The sequence below is a fragment of the Gigantopelta aegis genome, chromosome 9 (genome assembly GCF_016097555.1).
Source record: "Gigantopelta aegis isolate Gae_Host chromosome 9, Gae_host_genome, whole genome shotgun sequence".
Taxonomy (NCBI): Eukaryota; Metazoa; Mollusca; class Gastropoda; order Neomphalida; family Peltospiridae; genus Gigantopelta; species Gigantopelta aegis.
The window spans coordinates 14,417,996-14,436,273 of NC_054707.1; the positions used below are offsets into that span (position 1 = coordinate 14,417,996).

Sequence of the window (18,278 nt, forward strand, 5' to 3'; positions counted from 1 at the left end):
GCAATTTTTAAGATGTTATTGACTAACAGAGACATTTTAACGATTGTAATTACATATCAGATATATTTTTCTGCATAAAACATTACTGGCTGTATATTAAAAGTACGTGTTTCTGGTGGTTCTAATATTTGTACTAGGTTAAATTTCATTGTATTTCCTAAAATATTTTTTTCATACATACGAAATTATTTGAAGACAAAATCCAGTTTGAGCTTCTTACAAATATTAAGATGACTAGAAGCACATTCAATATAAAAATACTGATATTCTAAACAAGAAAATATATTTAATATGTAAGTTTAATCGCAGAAATATTTTATTAGTCACAAACATTTTACAATGCAGCAAACTCAGGAATGTCCCTTTATTAATAGTTCATGGATGTCGATCATTTGGACATTCTGACATGTAGTCTTCAAAGGAAGGCTACATTTTTCCATAAGCGGCAAGAGATCTTGCTAAAATGGTACATCCATATTCATTTGATCTGTATCGTAGGCCTAACGTGAATGATATAATTAGGCCTAATATTATTTTAATTATTATTTTTTGTAATGTTCTGGCTCAACAAACTCATTTCAAAAATGATTGTGGCTTTTATTTATTTATTTAATTATAAGAGGCATCAATAACAAGGTGCTGCTGGGTCTAATCTAGCTGAAGTGTCCATAGAGGGTGATCGATCCTTCGACCCATTGCATCTCGGATGAGCACTCTACCACTGAGCGACATCTTGCTACCTATTGTAAACAGAGTCGTCTCCCTTGTACACGCTTTGAAGTTTCTTGTTCAACTTCAGTATTTTTGTGAGTTATTTCTGACAATTCTGTCATGTTTATTTTAGATCGACTAGGATATGCATTGCAAAACAGTGTACATCAAGTTAAAACTTTGACTGTTTAATGATGACACTACAGCATTCTTGCAGAATCCGTTTAGTTAACAATCGTTTGACTTCAGAAAATTGTGCACTGTTTGCACTTCCGACTTCGACTTGCAGTCAACGTTAATCTTGTGACACGTAAATAACGACGATTGCACGGGTCTAATTAAATAGCCTATACTAGTCACAACAAGTTAAGAGCCAGTATCAAATTTTACCTTACTTTTTCGAAAAAAAAAAAAAAAAAAAAAATCAAAAATGACTTTTTAACGTAATCATTAATGTAATGTTTTTAACATGTTCATATTATGACATATACCACTACGGTTTTGAGCATGTCCACCCCGGGTTCGACCTCTGGAGGCCAGGGGCCCAATCTGGGGCAGAAATTACTTAGGTCAATTTTGAAGTTAAGCCAATGGGGATACGGGGGCTTTAAAATTATGTTTTTGATGCACCATTTGATCAAATAAGATAAAAATTAATAAATAAAAATTTGTTATAAATTTTGATCGCCATTTTTTGATCGGGCGTTTCTAAATTTATAATATATGCCATACAGAGTTCTCTAGGTCAGCCCTAAATTTTTTATGGAGGTTGATTTCCCAGGAGGTTGGGCCAAGGCCTGACTTTTTAAAAGGTTTTTTTCTGACTAAGAAGGGCACCTGTCTTAAAAACTGCATGCATGGTGCACACGAATCTCTCTTTGATTAGGGTTGGGTAGCCAGGAAAAATTTAGCATTACGCACGCCACTTTATTGTGGAAACTTAATTACTAAAAAAGAGAAGAGGATATTTTATAGAACAATTACAGACAGCCACAACCTATTCCCAGATTTTGTTTGCATTGTGCGCTACGCCTTTGGGAGGGTACACATTTCTTTGCAATCTGGCTTTTCAGTCCAGAATTTAGTTGGCTAAATTCCTGAGATATTTATGCAATCTGGCTTGGGATAACCATGCCACCAAAACGTAAACTGGGCATTCTGGACTTGGGTCGAGCGGAAAACACAGATTTGTTGCCTACCAGCACGTAGGCAAAAATTCCCGCTCTAATCATTATCAAGTTTGCTGATAACAAATATTTGACGTATTAACCACTAATACACACCCTACAGGAAGAAACCTGTCAGCACCTACATATTTAACTGGAACATTATTGAAAGGGAGTATTTAATCTGTCTAAATTTCTCTTCACAGGTAGTGATGAAGTTGAAATGTGGCTCACGTTATATTACTGTTGTGTTTATGCGACACAGTTCAGCAAGTGCCCAGGTTCATCAGCCCCTGAACTACATCAATGGGACACGAGTAGAGTCAGCCACCAAGGATCCTGGGCACAAGTTTCATCTGATAGCGCCTGCTACAGGTCTGTCACATGGAAGGAAATGTTTTATTTAATAATGCACTCAACACATTTTATTTATGGTTATATGGCATCGGACATATGGTTAAGAACCACACAGATATTGAGGGAGGAAACCCGCTCCCGCCACTTCATGGGCTACTCTTTTCGATTAGCAGCAAGGGATCTTTTATATGCATCATCCCATAGACAGGATAGAACATACCACGGCCTTTGATGTATCGGTTGTGCACTGGCTGGAGCGATAAATAGCCCAATGGGCCCACTGACAGGGATCGATCAAGCAGGCACTTTACCACTGGGTTATATCTCGCCCCGGTCTGTCACATAGAGAATCACAGTTGTTGTTGTTGCCTCAGTGGTGTTGTGGTTAAGCCATCGGACATAAGGCTGGTAGGTACAGGGTTCGCAACCCAGTACTGTCTCCCACCCAGAGCGAGTTTTAACGACTCAATGGGTAGGCGTAAGGCAACTACACCTCTGCTCTCTCACTAACAACTAACTCACTCTCCTGGACAGATAGCTGAGGTGTGTGCCCAGGACAGCGTGCTTGAACCTTAATTGGATATAAGCACAAAAATAAGTTGAAATGAAATGAATGTATATAGGTACAGGGCTTGAAATGGGAAGTAAAATATGGCCTGCTGTTATTTTTCTAGAATAAGAGCCCAAAAGAACAGGGGCCTAATTCACAAAGATCTCTCAGGCTCTGCTAGACAACAAAGCATCCTCTTTGCATGTCTTTTAGCATTGCACAGTGAGATCGCAAAGTTGCGAGAGTTTAGTGAATTAGGACCCTGGCCCCTACGTTAACTTTTCCAGCTAGGAGCCAGATGGTGCCTACTTGTATTTTTTTATGTAGATAATATGAAGTGTGTTTTTCGCCATTTAAGGAAAATAATGGTCGCATATGTGACAAAATCGGTCGCAATGTAGAGGGCTGAAGAAATATGTCCTGTTACAAAAAACAAATATGGCCTGCTGGATAAAAAAGATGAGGTGAGGGTTTGATATAGTGTTTGAAAAATTGTGTCCTCTGAGATGGATTTTAGACATTACAGAGTTAAAATATAAAAAAATTAACAGGAATTATTTGTTATTAATATCCACTGCCGAATTCATTTGCCATAGCAAGTTTTTAAATAGAACCCATTTTTGACGTGAAACGTAATAAATAGTCGCGCACTCCAGTCTATTTACATGATAGCAATTTCCGTTTCGGGATCCTTGTATTTGGTGTTAATGAAAACAGTCTTTTCTTTGATGAAAAAACAAATGATGTCAATCACTTACCAAAATGTTTTTCATTTTTGTTGGTAAATTGTGACATGCACACAACTATTGATTACTCCACAAGATATTTTATTATCTTCTGTGAACCCATAACTTTTAATCATGTCATTGTTTCTAATTGTTTTGTTTTGATATTTGTTGGGCACACTTTGTATTAATTAAATATATATGGGATAAAAATTTTGGATACTTATTAACCACAAGAATTTAAACGATTAAAAAATGAGTAATAAATTAAAAATAAACATCCTTGTTTTACTCAGTTGTATTTTTGTCATCTCATACAATCACTGAGAGTTCTCCGTTCTGCCACTATATAGGTGAGATTCTCCGAGATGTTCCTGGTGCTGGGGCAGAGGATGTTGACAGTGCGGTTGCTGCTGCGCGGACAGCGTTCACATCGTGGTCAAAACAGCCAGCCTTCCAGAGAGGCAGCATTCTGATTAAAGCGGCCGATATCATTAGAGTAAGTCTGCTGTACTTAGTACCCAAGACACAAGACACTCCTTGAACCCTAGAAACTCCTAGAATCCTTAAATGCTTTAGCAACTCTTAACTGGCTTCGGTGGGTGCAGCTTTTAAGCCATCGAATTACAGGCTGGTAAGTACAGGCTTTGCAGCACGGTACCAGCTCCAACCCAGAGAGAGTTCTTAAGGGCTCAGTGGGTAGGTGTAAGGCCGGCCACTACACCCTCTTCTCTCTCACTAACCACTAACCAACTAACAACTAACCCAGTGTCCTGGACAGACAGCCCAGATAGCTGAGGTGTGTGCTTGAAACTTAAATGGATATAAGCACAAAAATAAGTTGTAATAGCAACTCTTAGAACCATATTATTTTAGCAATGGCTGCCTAGTTAATTGTTATTTCAGCAAACTAATTTTGTGCTGGTCCCACTATCAAATCTGTAAAGCACACTGAATACCTACCTGGTCATCTATGATTGTAGTATTATAGGGACATTCCTAAGTTTGCTGCATTGTAAGGTCATTCCGACTAATAAAATATTTCTACGATTAAAATTACATATTAAATATATTTTCTTGTTTAGAATATCAGTGTCTGTATATTCAATGTGTTTCTGGTCTTCTTAATATTTGTAAGAAGCCCAAACTGGATGTTGTCTTCAAATAATTTTGTACATTAAAAAAAAAATATTTTAGCAAATAAAATGAAATTTAACCTAGTACAAATATTAGAACGATCAGAAACATGTTTAATATACAGCCACTAATATTTTTGCAGAAAAAATTATATTTGGTATGCAATTATAATCATTAAAAAGTCTCTGTTAGTCAATAACATCTTAAAAATTGCAGTAAACTCAGGAATGTCCCTTTAATATATTATGCATATACCACACGTATCTGATGTCTTTGTATCTCACATGTATTGTGACATGTTTTTCCTAGGCCCGAAGTGAAGAGATAGCCAGAGTGGAAGTGTTGGACACTGGAAAGCCAATCTGGGAGGCTCGATATGACATTCTGGGCTGTGCTGATACTATTCAGTACTACGGAGGTCTGGCTGCGACCCTGACAGGTTCAGTATTCACATTATATCACATTTACTGCCAAGATCATTAAAGATAAATATTATATATCACATTTACTGCCATGATCATTAAAGATAAATATTATATATCACATTTACTGCCGTGATCTTGAAAGATAAATATTATATATCACATTTACTGCCATGATAATTAAAGATAAATATTATATATCGCATTTACTGCCATGATCTTGAAAGATAAATATTATATATCACATTTACTGCCGTGATCTTGAAAGATAAATATTATATATCACATTTACTGCCATGATCATTAAAGATAAATATTATATATCACATTTACTGCCATGATAATTAAAGATAAATATTATATATCACATTTACTGCCATGATAATTAAAGATAAATATTATATATCACATTTACTGCCATGATCATTAAAGATAAATATTATATATCACATTTACTGCCGTGATCTTGAAAGATAAATATTATATATCACATTTACTGCCATGATCTTGAAAGATAAATATTATATATCACATTTACTGCCGTGATCTTGAAAGATAAATATTATATATCACATTTACTGCCATGATCATTAAAGATAAATATTATATATCGCATTTACTGCCATGATCATTAAAGATAAATATTATATATCACATTTACTGCCATGATCATTAAAGATAAATATTATATATCACATTTACTGCCGTGATCTTGAAAGATAAATATTATATATCACATTTACTGCCATGATCATTAAAGATAAATATTATATATCACATTTACTGCCATGATAATTAAAGATAAATATTATATATCACATTTACTGCCATGATAATTAAAGATAAATATTATATATCACATTTACTGCCATGATCATTAAAGATAAATATTATATATCACATTTACTGCCGTGATCTTGAAAGATAAATATTATATATCACATTTACTGCCATGATAATTAAAGATAAATATTATATATCGCATTTACTGCCATGATCTTGAAAGATAAATATTATATATCACATTTACTGCCGTGATCTTGAAAGATAAATATTATATATCACATTTACTGCCATGATCATTAAAGATAAATATTATATATCACATTTACTGCCATGATAATTAAAGATAAATATTATATATCACATTTACTGCCATGATCATTAAAGATAAATATTATATATCACATTTACTGCCGTGATCTTGAAAGATAAATATTATATATCACATTTACTGCCATGATCTTGAAAGATAAATATTATATATCACATTTACTGCCGTGATCTTGAAAGATAAATATTATATATCACATTTACTGCCATGATCATTAAAGATAAATATTATATATCGCATTTACTGCCATGATCATTAAAGATAAATATTATATATCACATTTACTGCCGTGATCATTAAAGATAAATATTATATATCACATTTACTGCCGTGATCTTGAAAGATAAATATTATATATCACATTTACTGCCATGATCATTAAAGATAAATATTATATATCACATTTACTGCCATGATCATTAAAGATAAATATTATATATCACATTTACTGCCATGATCATTAAAGATAAATATTATATATCACATTTACTGCCATGATCATTAAAGATAAATATTATATATCACATTTACTGCCATGATCATTAAAGATAAATATTATATATCACATTTACTGCCATGATCATTAAAGATAAATATTATATATCACATTTACTGCCATGATCATTAAAGATAAATATTATATATCACATTTACTGCCATGATAATTAAAGATAAATATTATATATCACATTTACTGCCATGATCATTAAAGATAAATATTATATATCACATTTACTGCCATGATCATTAAAGATAAATATTATATATCGCATTTACTGCCATGATAATTAAAGATAAATATTATATATCACATTTACTGCCATGATAATTAAAGATAAATATTATATATCGCATTTACTGCCATGATAATTAAAGATAAATATTATATATCACATTTACTGCCATGATCATTAAAGATAAATATTATATATCACATTTACTGCCATGATCATTAAAGATAAATATTATATATCGCATTTACTGCCATGATAATTAAAGATAAATATTATATATCACATTTACTGCCATGATAATTAAAGATAAATATTATATATCGCATTTACTGCCATGATAATTAAAGATAAATATTGTGTAGTCAACAGATTTAATTAAGAGCCAGTAGACCTATATTTTCAGTATTTTTCTTTGAATATGGTGAAAACAAATACAGGAAGGAAAGGAATGAAATGTTTTACTTAACGACGCACTCAACACATTTTATTTACGGTTATATGACGTCAGTAAAAAAAACCCCAAAAAACAAAACAAAAAACAATAAAAAACAAACACAGATTCTTCCATACGATGCTAATGTTGTGACATGTTCTTAAGCTTAATGATTTAAGCAACAATTCAGAATAAACTAAATCACAAGTATTGTAACAAACCAATTGAAACTAATGTTAGCCAAATGCACATTTCGGTAATTTTTACAAATGCATGAAAATCCCAGTGAGCAAGAATTTTACATGTATCATGGGGCAGATTTTACTGAAACAGTGTTTAGGAGTCGATCTGTGGTCAAAACATGCTAAGATAAGTTGACGCTGGCGAAGAATTAACAAAATGTCTACTGGCTCTATTAATATTGTTGAGTATACAACACATTTACTATAAAAATAATTTAAAATGAATATCACATAATAATAATATTACATTCAGTATAACAGGGCATAAAATTTGGCACGTACAATTTTGTCATTCGTCTGTCAGTTATGCAAAACCAATATCGACACGAACGACAGATCGTTCATGCAAAAACTATAATCACTTGTCAAAAAATGTAAACTGACGTGTTTTGGTTAATATAACTATTTTTGGAATAAAATAATAAGAGAACAGGCCTAGCATTGCAGGTGTGAGAAAAAAACAATGTATCCGTTTGAACTCGACATTGCTGTCAATTACAAAGTCGGCACTGTCATTAGAAGTGTCAATAACATTTAGTAATATAGTTGCACATTCCCTTTGATAATTTCACTACATGCGAAAAACAATACGTGGTTTGGAAATTAAAGCGGTTTATGAGTATTTATTAAACGTGACATCACCTTAGCCTGGCATTTAGTTATAGAGTTGTAAAATGTCAGGACCTAATGTGAAAAAACGCAAATAGGACACCATTAGTCAAAAAACTTTCAACAAATGGTGGTTTTCCGATGATTTCGCAGTTAATACAAACGAGAATGGCGAATTATGTAAAGTTATATTAAAATATGACATACACAGCAAAGAAAATAGTACGTTTAATAAGGGACTTTAAAATAACGAAGTGGAAATTAGAACATGATGAAACACTGAGTTGCAGCATCGATTGGATCGATCGAGGATTTGCAGAACTTTGGGTCTTTCCGTTCAGACCCCTCGTTCAGACTATTGTTTGGCACCAACAAGTACTCCCCTGTACCAGAACCGATGGGGTAGTGTGCTGAAATGTAAATGGCAGCTTTCAAGTCAGTCCCAGCATACCAAATAATAATAATAATTTAGTATTTATGATAAGAATTTGGAGAAAAGCTACGAAAATCGCCCATCTTAGATTCTCATTTGATTACCGTTGCCGGTTAACCTTTTCATTTGTATCTGAACCACTGGAGAAAATTGTTTGTGCAAACACTAAAACCACACGAACGACATATCGTTTGTCTGAAAAAAATCTAATTTTATGCCCTGATATAATAACTAAAGATAAATAATTGCATAATATCACATTTACTACTATAATAACTTAAGACAAGTAGTGCGTACTGATGATATTATATTACTACCGTGAAAATTAAAAGTGCAGTACATAAATTTACTTTTGCAAAGATTGTTTCAGATTGGTTTAATTTGTGTTTCCGCTATCAGGCGAGTTTATGAAGCTTGCTAACGACAGTTTCACGTACACAATCCGTGAGGCGTTGGGCGTGGTAGGAGGGATTGGTGCATGGAACTACCCATTCCAGATGGCCGCCTTCAAGTCCGCTCCAGCGTTAGTGTGCGGCAATGCGATGGTGTTCAAACCGTCGCCACTTACTCCGCTCACCGCAGTCATGCTGGCAGAAATATTCACAGAGGCTGGACTTCCTGACGGCTGCTTCAATGTGATACAAGTATGTACGACTTGGAGTTGGAAATTCTCAGATTTTTCTAGAAATCTCAGTTATTTCTGGAATTCCCCATTTTTCGAGAAATCCAATTTTTTTCTGGAATTCCCCATTTTTGCAGTACCCAAGAAACTATTCCTGTACTTGTTCTGTAATGGTGAGAGGGTGTGGGATCTAGCTCAGTTGGAAGAGGACATGCCTGAGGTCTTGGTTCGTAGGATCGAAAACCCTTGTTGGACCCATTCTGTGATGATTTGTTTCTTCTGTTTTGTCCAGTGCCCCATGATTAGAATAACAAAGGCTGAAGTATGTGCTGTCCTGTATGTGGGAAAGTGCATGTAAAAGATCCCTTTTTGCTAATGGAAAAATGTAGTGGCTTTCCTCTGAAGACTATATGTCAGAATTATCAAACGTTTGACATCAGTAGCTGATTCAGTGGTGCTATTAAATGAAACAAACCGGTAAAATTTTAAAAGTTTTTTTTCTTTGATAAAAATGTGTCAGTAAGTATATACTTTGCAATTTTTGTTGTTTAATGACACCCCAGCACATTGATTAATCAACACTTGACTAGGAGGGGGCGGGACGTAGCCCAGTGGTAAAGCGCTCGCTTGATGCACGGTCGGTCTGGGATCGATCCCCATCGGTGGGCCCATTGGGCTATTTCTTGTTCCAGCCAGTGCACCACGACTGGTATAACAAAGGCTGTGGTATCTACTACCCTGTCTGTGGGATTGTGCATATAAAAGATCCCTTGCTGCTAATCGAAAAAGAGTAACCCATGAAGTGGCGACAGCGGGTTTCCTCTCTCCATATCTGTGTGGTCCTTAACCATATGTCTGACGCCATATAACCGTAAATAAAATGTGTTGAGCGTGTCATTAAACAAAACATTGCAATCTTCCTCCTTGACTAGGAGGTGTCTAACATTAAATTTGACTAAACTTGCTTTTGTTCATTTGATATGTTTTGAAACAATTTGACCACTCATTTAGTATTCTCTAATGTTTACCCACCTCTTTCAGAGAATACTGTGTTATTAATGAGATCATACAGCAGGGCTTTAGATTACACCAAAGTCACAAAGGTAAAGGGTGTGCCCACAATAAGTGTGCCCCAAAAGTTTGAAACAGCTTTTAAGATAAATGGTGTCTAATGGCCCCTTATTTAGTATTCTTAATTTCATATCAGAAAATAAATTTAAATGTGAAAATGTTACAGATTTATGTTTGTATGAAACGTTTTATGTATTCCAGGGTGCTGGTGAAACGGGTCAGTTGTTGGTGAGGCATCCGAAGATTGCCAAAATGTCGTTTACAGGAAGTGTGAACACCGGATCGAAAATCATGGCAGGATGTGCTGAGGTACATGAAATATAAACTTTATTGGTCCCCTACCGGTCCAACTGGAGGGGACTATAAGTTTTATTGTGGTCTGTCTGATTGTTCATCTGTCCCACATGTTTTGAGATTTTTACCTGAAATTTTGTGTATAGGCTTATCACGTACTGTTACAGATCAAATTTAATGTCATGGTGATTTACCTATTTTTAACTGAGTTATGGCCCTTGAATTAGGAGATGTAAAAATTTGTTTTCCGGATTTTTGCAATGCCTGGAGATATCAAGATGAAATTTTGTATATATCTTCATCATTTGTATATAGCTTTACAGATCAACTTGAAGTTTCATGGTGATTTACCCACTTTTCAGAGTTATGGCCCTTGAATTTAGGAGACAAGAAAAATTGTTGGATCCGGTAGGGGACATATATTGCTTTAGCAGTACTCTCAGAATGCTTGTTTTCTCGAGTTTAAAATAAATCTATGATTACTAAGTGAGCAGTACATTGGTTTTGACTTGAGCTCATTTTATGATATGAATGTTTATACCACTGTGGGAGAATGGTGTATGAGGCATGGAGTGTGTTTGTTTCTTTTCATACATAACCTGACATCTTTTACCTCTGATACTTAGCCACAATTCCAATGGACTGTTGAAAACTTCCCAACAGCCGAAATCAAACCACATTTAATTAATTGTTTTCCTTAATCTTATAATAAAATTCCAACTAACCCTGTATTATTAAGTAGTAGATACTTTCATCCATCAATCCAACCAATTATCAGTCCTTCCATTTTTCCATTCATCCATCTGTCCATCCTTCTGTTTGTCCATCCATTCAACCATCGATCTATCCATCCATCTACCAGTTGATCCATCCACAATTCAATCTATCCATTTACAGATAGAAAAAGAAATATAATACAACTATTTACAACACATAAATGTAAAAACAGCAAAATAATGCATTTGTAAAGTTAGGATATTACACATTTAAGTATTTGCCTCACCTAGTTTATGCCATAGGGTGGAAAAAGGATTTAGTTTTTAGTATTTAGTTAGAAATGTTGTGTGTATTCTGTTTAATTTCAGAGTATAAAGCACATCACACTGGAACTCGGTGGTAAATCTCCACTGATAATCTTCTCTGATGCGGATCTCGACAACGCTGTTAAAGGTGCCATGATGGCTAATTTCACAAATCAAGGGCAGGTAATTCACATATATGTTGATTCTGTGGTGTGATTCAGGGGCCTAGCTTGGGATTTTCAGGTGGTACGCAGACTTTTTCAGAGATGGAATAAAACGCTATTGGCATATAGCATACACACATTTACATCATATATTTTAATAATAAAAAATATATTTGTAATCTCAGGTGGTACGCAGCTGCGTACCTGCATAAATGGAAGCTAAGCCCCTGTGACTGACCAAATATTATCTTTCTCATTTCATGATTTCTGTTTTATAACATACCTAATTTATGGATCTTTTTTTATGATCAATGTATGTGGAGAAAGACTAATTTAAAGTAAATATTATATCCTCCAAAAAAAAAAAAAATTCACCTTCATAAATATAAAGTATAAAATTATATATACTCTGTCAAAAAAGAAACACATAGGCAAAATATTCATGGAATTATCTCTTTAATCTTCTGACAACTGCAGGCGAGATATCTCACCCGACGTCACGTCAGTCGATATACTGTACACTGTATACAGTGCATTCCCCAATTCATATTTCCCGCCGTTTTGCACACGACACTCACCGGAAACGGAAATATAATTAAAGAAAAAAGATTTTTTTTCAAAATGGTGGTTTTTGTTTTGATTTTTTTCAATTGAAAATACCTTGAAATTTTGAGTTCAAAAAGTGGTTTTCGGCAAGTATTTTCGCTTGACAACAATGGCGGCACGTCGCGGTAATTTTCAGGGATCGATAGCTGATTGTGACAGCTAATTTGATAATAAATTTGATCGTTTTACCAACAACGAAAATGAGCAAATATTGCAATATGAATCGTAGTTCGGGTTTAAAAAAAATTTCTGGTCAGAAAACCACTGTTATCGGGAATAATGGACATAAATACTGGACAGCTGGCCACAAATGCCCGTAAGTAAACGCAACTTTTTCGATTTTTTGCTTAATTTTAATCACCATTAGCCGATCTAAAATAATAAAAATTAAAAAAAAAAAAAACGAAAATAATACTTAACGATTCATATATGAACTTTATTTCATGTATTTATGAAACATTTAAGTGAATATATGTGAGTAAAAATTATAAACTTGTACCCACTCAACGTGGTTTTTGTTAAAAATTAATCCAGTAGTCTAAAGGTTAATAGAAAGTGGCATAATTTCATTATTTATGACCTTGGTATAGACTGAATGAGTCTCTGAATTCGGGCACGTGGAATCCTAGCCCATTCTTCCTGCAGTGCATGTGACAGTTGCAGAAGTGTCTGAGGCTCCAGGTCACACTGGCGTACACGTCTGTCCAGTTCGTCCCATAGATGTTCAATGGGGTTGAGATCTGGTGATCTTGATGGCCATGGCAGCACATTAATGTTCTCATTTTGTAGGAAATCCATTGTTACACATGCCGTATGCGGCCTGGTATTGTCTTGCTACAAGAGTTCTCTCTGTCGATCCAAAATGGGAAGCATGTGACAGCGAAGAATTTCATCCCGGTAGCGTACAGCTGTCAGGTTGCCTTGTACAAACACAAGTTTACTTCTGCCAGTGTATAAGATGGCTCCCCACATCATGACACTCCCTCCACCGAATCTGTCAACTTGGGCAACGCAGTTGTTGGCAAAATGTTCATTGCGGTGTCTGTAAACACGTTGTCCATCACGTCGCTGTAGAAGGAAATATGACTCATCGCTGAACCATACTCACTGCCAGTTTCCCAAGTTCCACCCTGTACATTCGTGCTCCAGCGAACACATAAATGTCGATGTTGACGTCACAGGACGGGGTCAACATACGGTCTCCTACCCCGTAAACCAGCTTCTCGAAGTCGGTTCCGAATGGTTTGTGCAGACACCTTTCTGAAACCAGGTATGTGTCCAGCAGTGTTCATTGCTGTGGCAGTTCGGTGAAGCAAGTGCAGAACCCGGATGTAGCGATCTTGTGCTGCAGTTGTTATGCGAGGTCTTCCACTTCTGGGCCGGTCTTCAGCTGATTGAAACGGCTGGTACCTGTCCCAGAGACGTGAAATGATGCTCTTATGAATGTTCATGTGGCGTGCGACTGGAGGTGGCCTATTGCAATGTTTCGATTCATCAGGCTTAGTCTTGGCATCTTGTAACTCGTCTACGTCGAAATGGAAATGAGGCATCATTGCGAGCATTGCAGCTTTAAATACACGTCACTGCCCCAATCTTTTTTCTCCGAGTTTCACATGCATTTGCCAAAATCTGACCATTTCATGCCGATTTCCTGCAATTGTCGCACGTGCATTAAATTTGGTTTAGGGTGCATTTGGGCATGCTGTCCCATTCCAGGAACATTAACAAACATGGTCATTCAGCATCATTGTAAAAAAAAAAAAACCCGATATTTTGTAAAATCAAACACTTTTCTTCTTTCCTTATCGCCTATGCGTTTCTTTTTTGACCGAGTATATTTTTTTCCAGTTTAATATGTTTTACCTATTATTTTACATTGATGTCATGAAATATTAGCAGTTGTATCACTTCAATATTTTATGCTCACTGGTATTTCCTGAAATACAGATTTAATTCATAAATATTTCTTTAAGGTTTGTTCAAATGGGACAAGAGTTTTTGTACAGAAAGACATTTTAGCACAGTTTTTGGAAAAGCTTGTAACGAGAACAAAGGGTATGAAGATTGGCGACCCGAATGAAGAGGACACGATGGTGGGCGCAACTATTAGCCAGGAGCAGGCGGAGAAAACTCTCCGTTACGTTCAGCTAGCCAGGAAGGAGGTGTGTTTGTAGTTCGTCATGGCCACTACAAAAATATTTCTCCTCAATAAATTTATAAATGCTGTCAGCCAGAAGTGTTGAACTAGCCAGAAAGAGATGCGTGTGTATGATGTGTAGTTAGTCATGGCCTTCATAAAAATATTTCTCCTCAATAACTACGAGTGCTGTCAGCCAAAAATGTTGAACTAGCCAGGATAGAGGTACGTGTGTATGATGTAAAGTTTGTTATGGCCTTCATGAAAATATTTTTCCTCAATAACTTCACAATGGTTGACAGCCAGAACTGGGCATGTCTAATGTCATGAGTTGTTTTTTTAAAAGACATAGGTTTTGGCAATTTAAAATTCAGGAAAATTATTTATTTATTTATTTATTAAAATTATATAGCTTTACAATAATTTTAATACATATATATATTGCCTCTGAAAAGTTTTTTTTTAATATATAAGAAAACAATTGCTACATTTTATATTCTTATTTCGCAATAAGTGGACCTAACCATTTTGGCTTGTCAGCCCTTGTTCACTTTGCCTCAAGAAAATTTGTTTTCTGTTTTTTTGTGCGTTTTTGTTTTTTTGCAATGCCTCAAGATATTGAGCTGACATTTTTTGTATAGTTTTATCATGTACTGTTATAGATCAGGTTTCACTTTCATGGCGATTTACCCATTTTTGAGACTGTTATGGCTCTGAGATACAAATATTGTTGGGCCAGGTAGGGGACATGTATTGCTTCAGTAGTACTCAGAAGACAATAGGTTTCATCCATCTTTCTGTTCGTCCGTCCCACATATTGTTTTCCAGATGGGGTTTTTCACCATGCTTTGAGATATTAAGCTCAAATTTTGTGTATAGCTTTACTGTTATGGATCAAGTTACTTTAATGGCGATTTACCAATTTTTCAAAGACCTATGGCCTTGAACGTAAGAGATACAAAACGTTGTTGGGCCCAGAAGGGGACATGTATTGCTTTGGTAGTACTCTCAGAATGCTTGTTAAATTTATTTCAGGGTGCAACAGTTGTCTATGGAGGAGAGCGAGTGACGCCCACCGACGCCCGGTTAAAGGGAGGCTACTACCTGTCTCCGTGTGTGCTGACCGACTGTGCGGACCACATGACGGTGGTCAAGGAGGAAGTGTTCGGGAGCGTCATGTCCATCTTGACCTTTGACACGGAGGAGGAGGCGGTGAGACGAGCTAACGATACAGAGTTCGGTCTGGCCGGTGGCGTCTTCACCAAGTACGTTAGTTTGTTGTGTTTAACGACACCACTAAACACATTGATTGTCATGGGCTATTGGATGTCAAACATTTGGTAATTTTGACATATAGTCCGGGCTGTATTTTTCCATTAGTAGCAAGGGACCTTTTATATGCACCATCCCACAGACAGGATAGTACATACCACAAGTAAGTTGGTTGTTTAACAACACCACTAGAGCACATTGATTTATTCATCATCGGCTATTGGATGTCGAACATTTGGTAATTCTGACATATAGTCTTAGAGAGGAAACCTGTTACATTTTTCCATTAGTAGCAAGGGATCTTTTATATGCACCATCCCACAGACAGGACAGCACATATCACAGCCTTTGATATACTGGCTGGAACGAGGAATAGCCCAATGGGGCCACCGACAGGGTTAGATCCCAGACCAGCTGCGCATCAGGCTAGCACTATATCCCGCCCTCACCAAATAAGAATGTTAAACCAGTGTTAAAGATAAAACACTGTTGGTGATTTGTGTGGGGTGGGATCTAGATCAGTCGGTAGAGAACTCGCTTCGCTTGTGGTGCTTTGGTCGTAATATCGAACCCCCTTAGTGGACCCATTCTCCGATTCAGTGTTCAAAATTGGTATGTCAATCCCTTGTTGCTAATGGAAAATATAGTGGGTTCCCTTTAAGACTGTATGTCAGAATTATTTAATGTTTGACAAGCAATAGCGTGTGATCAATAAATCCATGTGCTCTGGTGTTAAACAAAACAAATTTGAATTACTGTAAACAGACAGGTTTGGGTTGTCTTTTTTTTTTTTTTTTTTTACAATTAAAATTTTAGTTTTATTAGGGCAGTCTTCATTATTATTCCAGAACTGTATTCTGGGGTGGGTGGGTGGGGCAGTCCTCATTATTATTCCAGAACTGTATTCTGGGGTGGGTGGGGCAGGGCTTTTTTATTGTGCCGGGTGTGTGGGGTGTGGGGTTAAGTGGTTCCTGCTATATTATGTGTGTGATTGGTTTCTCAACCGTTTTGTTTTTGTGCTTTATGCTTTATTAGTGTTTATGTGGGAATCGGGGTAAAATTGAACATCAAAAGTTGTGGTATGTACTGTGCTGTCTGGGTAAGTGAATATAAAAGATCTTCTGCTTTAGTCTCAGTTGTGAGTTTCTTCTATCTGGACCAAGCTTCCTAAATAACCATTTTAGAGTAGTAGTTTAGATCCCAGTCTCCCACATGTTAAACACCAAACAGTTGTAGTTTAAAATGTGCGGACATGTTATTAAAGACAAATATTCCTTTCTTTTGTCCAGAGACTTGATGCGAGCCCACCGAGTGATAGCTGGGATGGAGGCCGGCAGTCTGTATGTCAACAACTACAACCTCATCCCAGTCGGACTCCCGTTCGGAGGATTCAAGAAGTCGGGAATCGGGCGGGAAAACGGACCGGACACGCTCAATTATTACAGTCAGATTAAATCAGTGTACTTCGAGGGTGGAGACGTGGACTGCCCGTACTAGACACGACCCTTTCAGGGTTGTCTCCCTTCAGGACTAGTCAATGAGCAAATTGGACCAGACATCCTCGCCCATGATAAGTGGTTTACTTTGAGGGTGGAGTAGACTCCCTGTGCTTTCAGGGTTGTCTCCCTTTATGACATGTCTATCAGCAAACTGGTCTGGACACTTTTGACTATTATAAACGCTGTACTTTGAGGATGAAGACACAGACTCCCCAAGTGCTTTCAGAGTTGTCTCCCTTCATGACTAGTCTATAAGAAAAATGGACAAGAAATCCTTTTCCTGTTATAAGTGCTGTATTTTGAGGGTGGAAACGCACTCTCTCTCTCCATGCTTTCAGGGTTATCTCCCTTTTTATAACTTCAATAAGCAATTAAATATTGTTTCAAGGAATATTTATTTTTTTGGACCACTGGGATTATACTGGAATATCTTCCATATGCAGAAATGCTTTTGAATCAGGTTTTGTAATGGGGTCTACTCTTTATTTTTTATACTTGTATATCCAATATTTTTTAATCAAAACTTAATTTGCTCAATGGAAACTTATTCACAAGTCACTTATTTTGCAGTAATAATTATAATACTGTCACTTGATCACAATGAGTAGGTAAATGGCCAGTTATAAGCTCCGATTGTTTAAATTTTGTTATACTAAATTACATTTACCCTATCTGTAACTCTGTATGACAATAAATATACAGAATTCACATACGTTGTTTTTGCTTTCTATTTATTGCACAAGTTTATTTTGTGCAAGAATATAGACCATGAGACCACGTTTAAAAGTTCTGGTCCATATTGCACATATGTGCGATACAGAATAAATTTATTACACGGCTTCAAAAGGCCTTTATCACTATAGTAACACTGAATAGGTATGTAATAAAAATTATTATCGCCAGCAAGTGAAATCGGTTTCATGTGAGGAATACGAACAAAACAAGAACAGAGTATTAC

At 36.0% G+C, this 18,278-nt stretch overlaps 1 protein-coding gene across 1 annotated transcript; it reads left to right on the forward strand.

Moving 5' to 3' along the window:
* The first annotated feature begins 686 nt into the window (after positions 1-686).
* Positions 687-18,028, forward strand: LOC121381337 (4-trimethylaminobutyraldehyde dehydrogenase-like). The gene is made up of 10 exons (XM_041510613.1): positions 687-806; positions 2,084-2,252; positions 3,863-4,008; positions 4,956-5,085; positions 9,033-9,277; positions 10,528-10,635; positions 11,706-11,825; positions 14,386-14,574; positions 15,585-15,814; positions 17,111-18,028. The coding sequence occupies exons 2-10, from the start codon at positions 2,090-2,092 to the stop codon at positions 17,316-17,318; spliced, it is 1,539 nt and encodes a 512-aa protein (XP_041366547.1). The 5' UTR covers positions 687-806; positions 2,084-2,089; the 3' UTR covers positions 17,319-18,028.
* The last annotated feature ends 250 nt before the right edge of the window (positions 18,029-18,278 follow it).

Bases quoted from the DNA above. Each gene is read 5' to 3' on its own strand.
- LOC121381337 (XM_041510613.1), top strand. From the start codon at position 2,090: ATGAAGTTGAAATGTGGCTCACGTTATATTACTGTTGTGTTTATGCGA. The intron at 2,253-3,862 runs GTCTGTCACATG...GCCACTATATAG, and splicing joins TCTGATAGCGCCTGCTACAG to GTGAGATTCTCCGAGATGTT. The intron at 15,815-17,110 runs GTACGTTAGTTT...TCTTTTGTCCAG, and splicing joins GCCGGTGGCGTCTTCACCAA to AGACTTGATGCGAGCCCACC.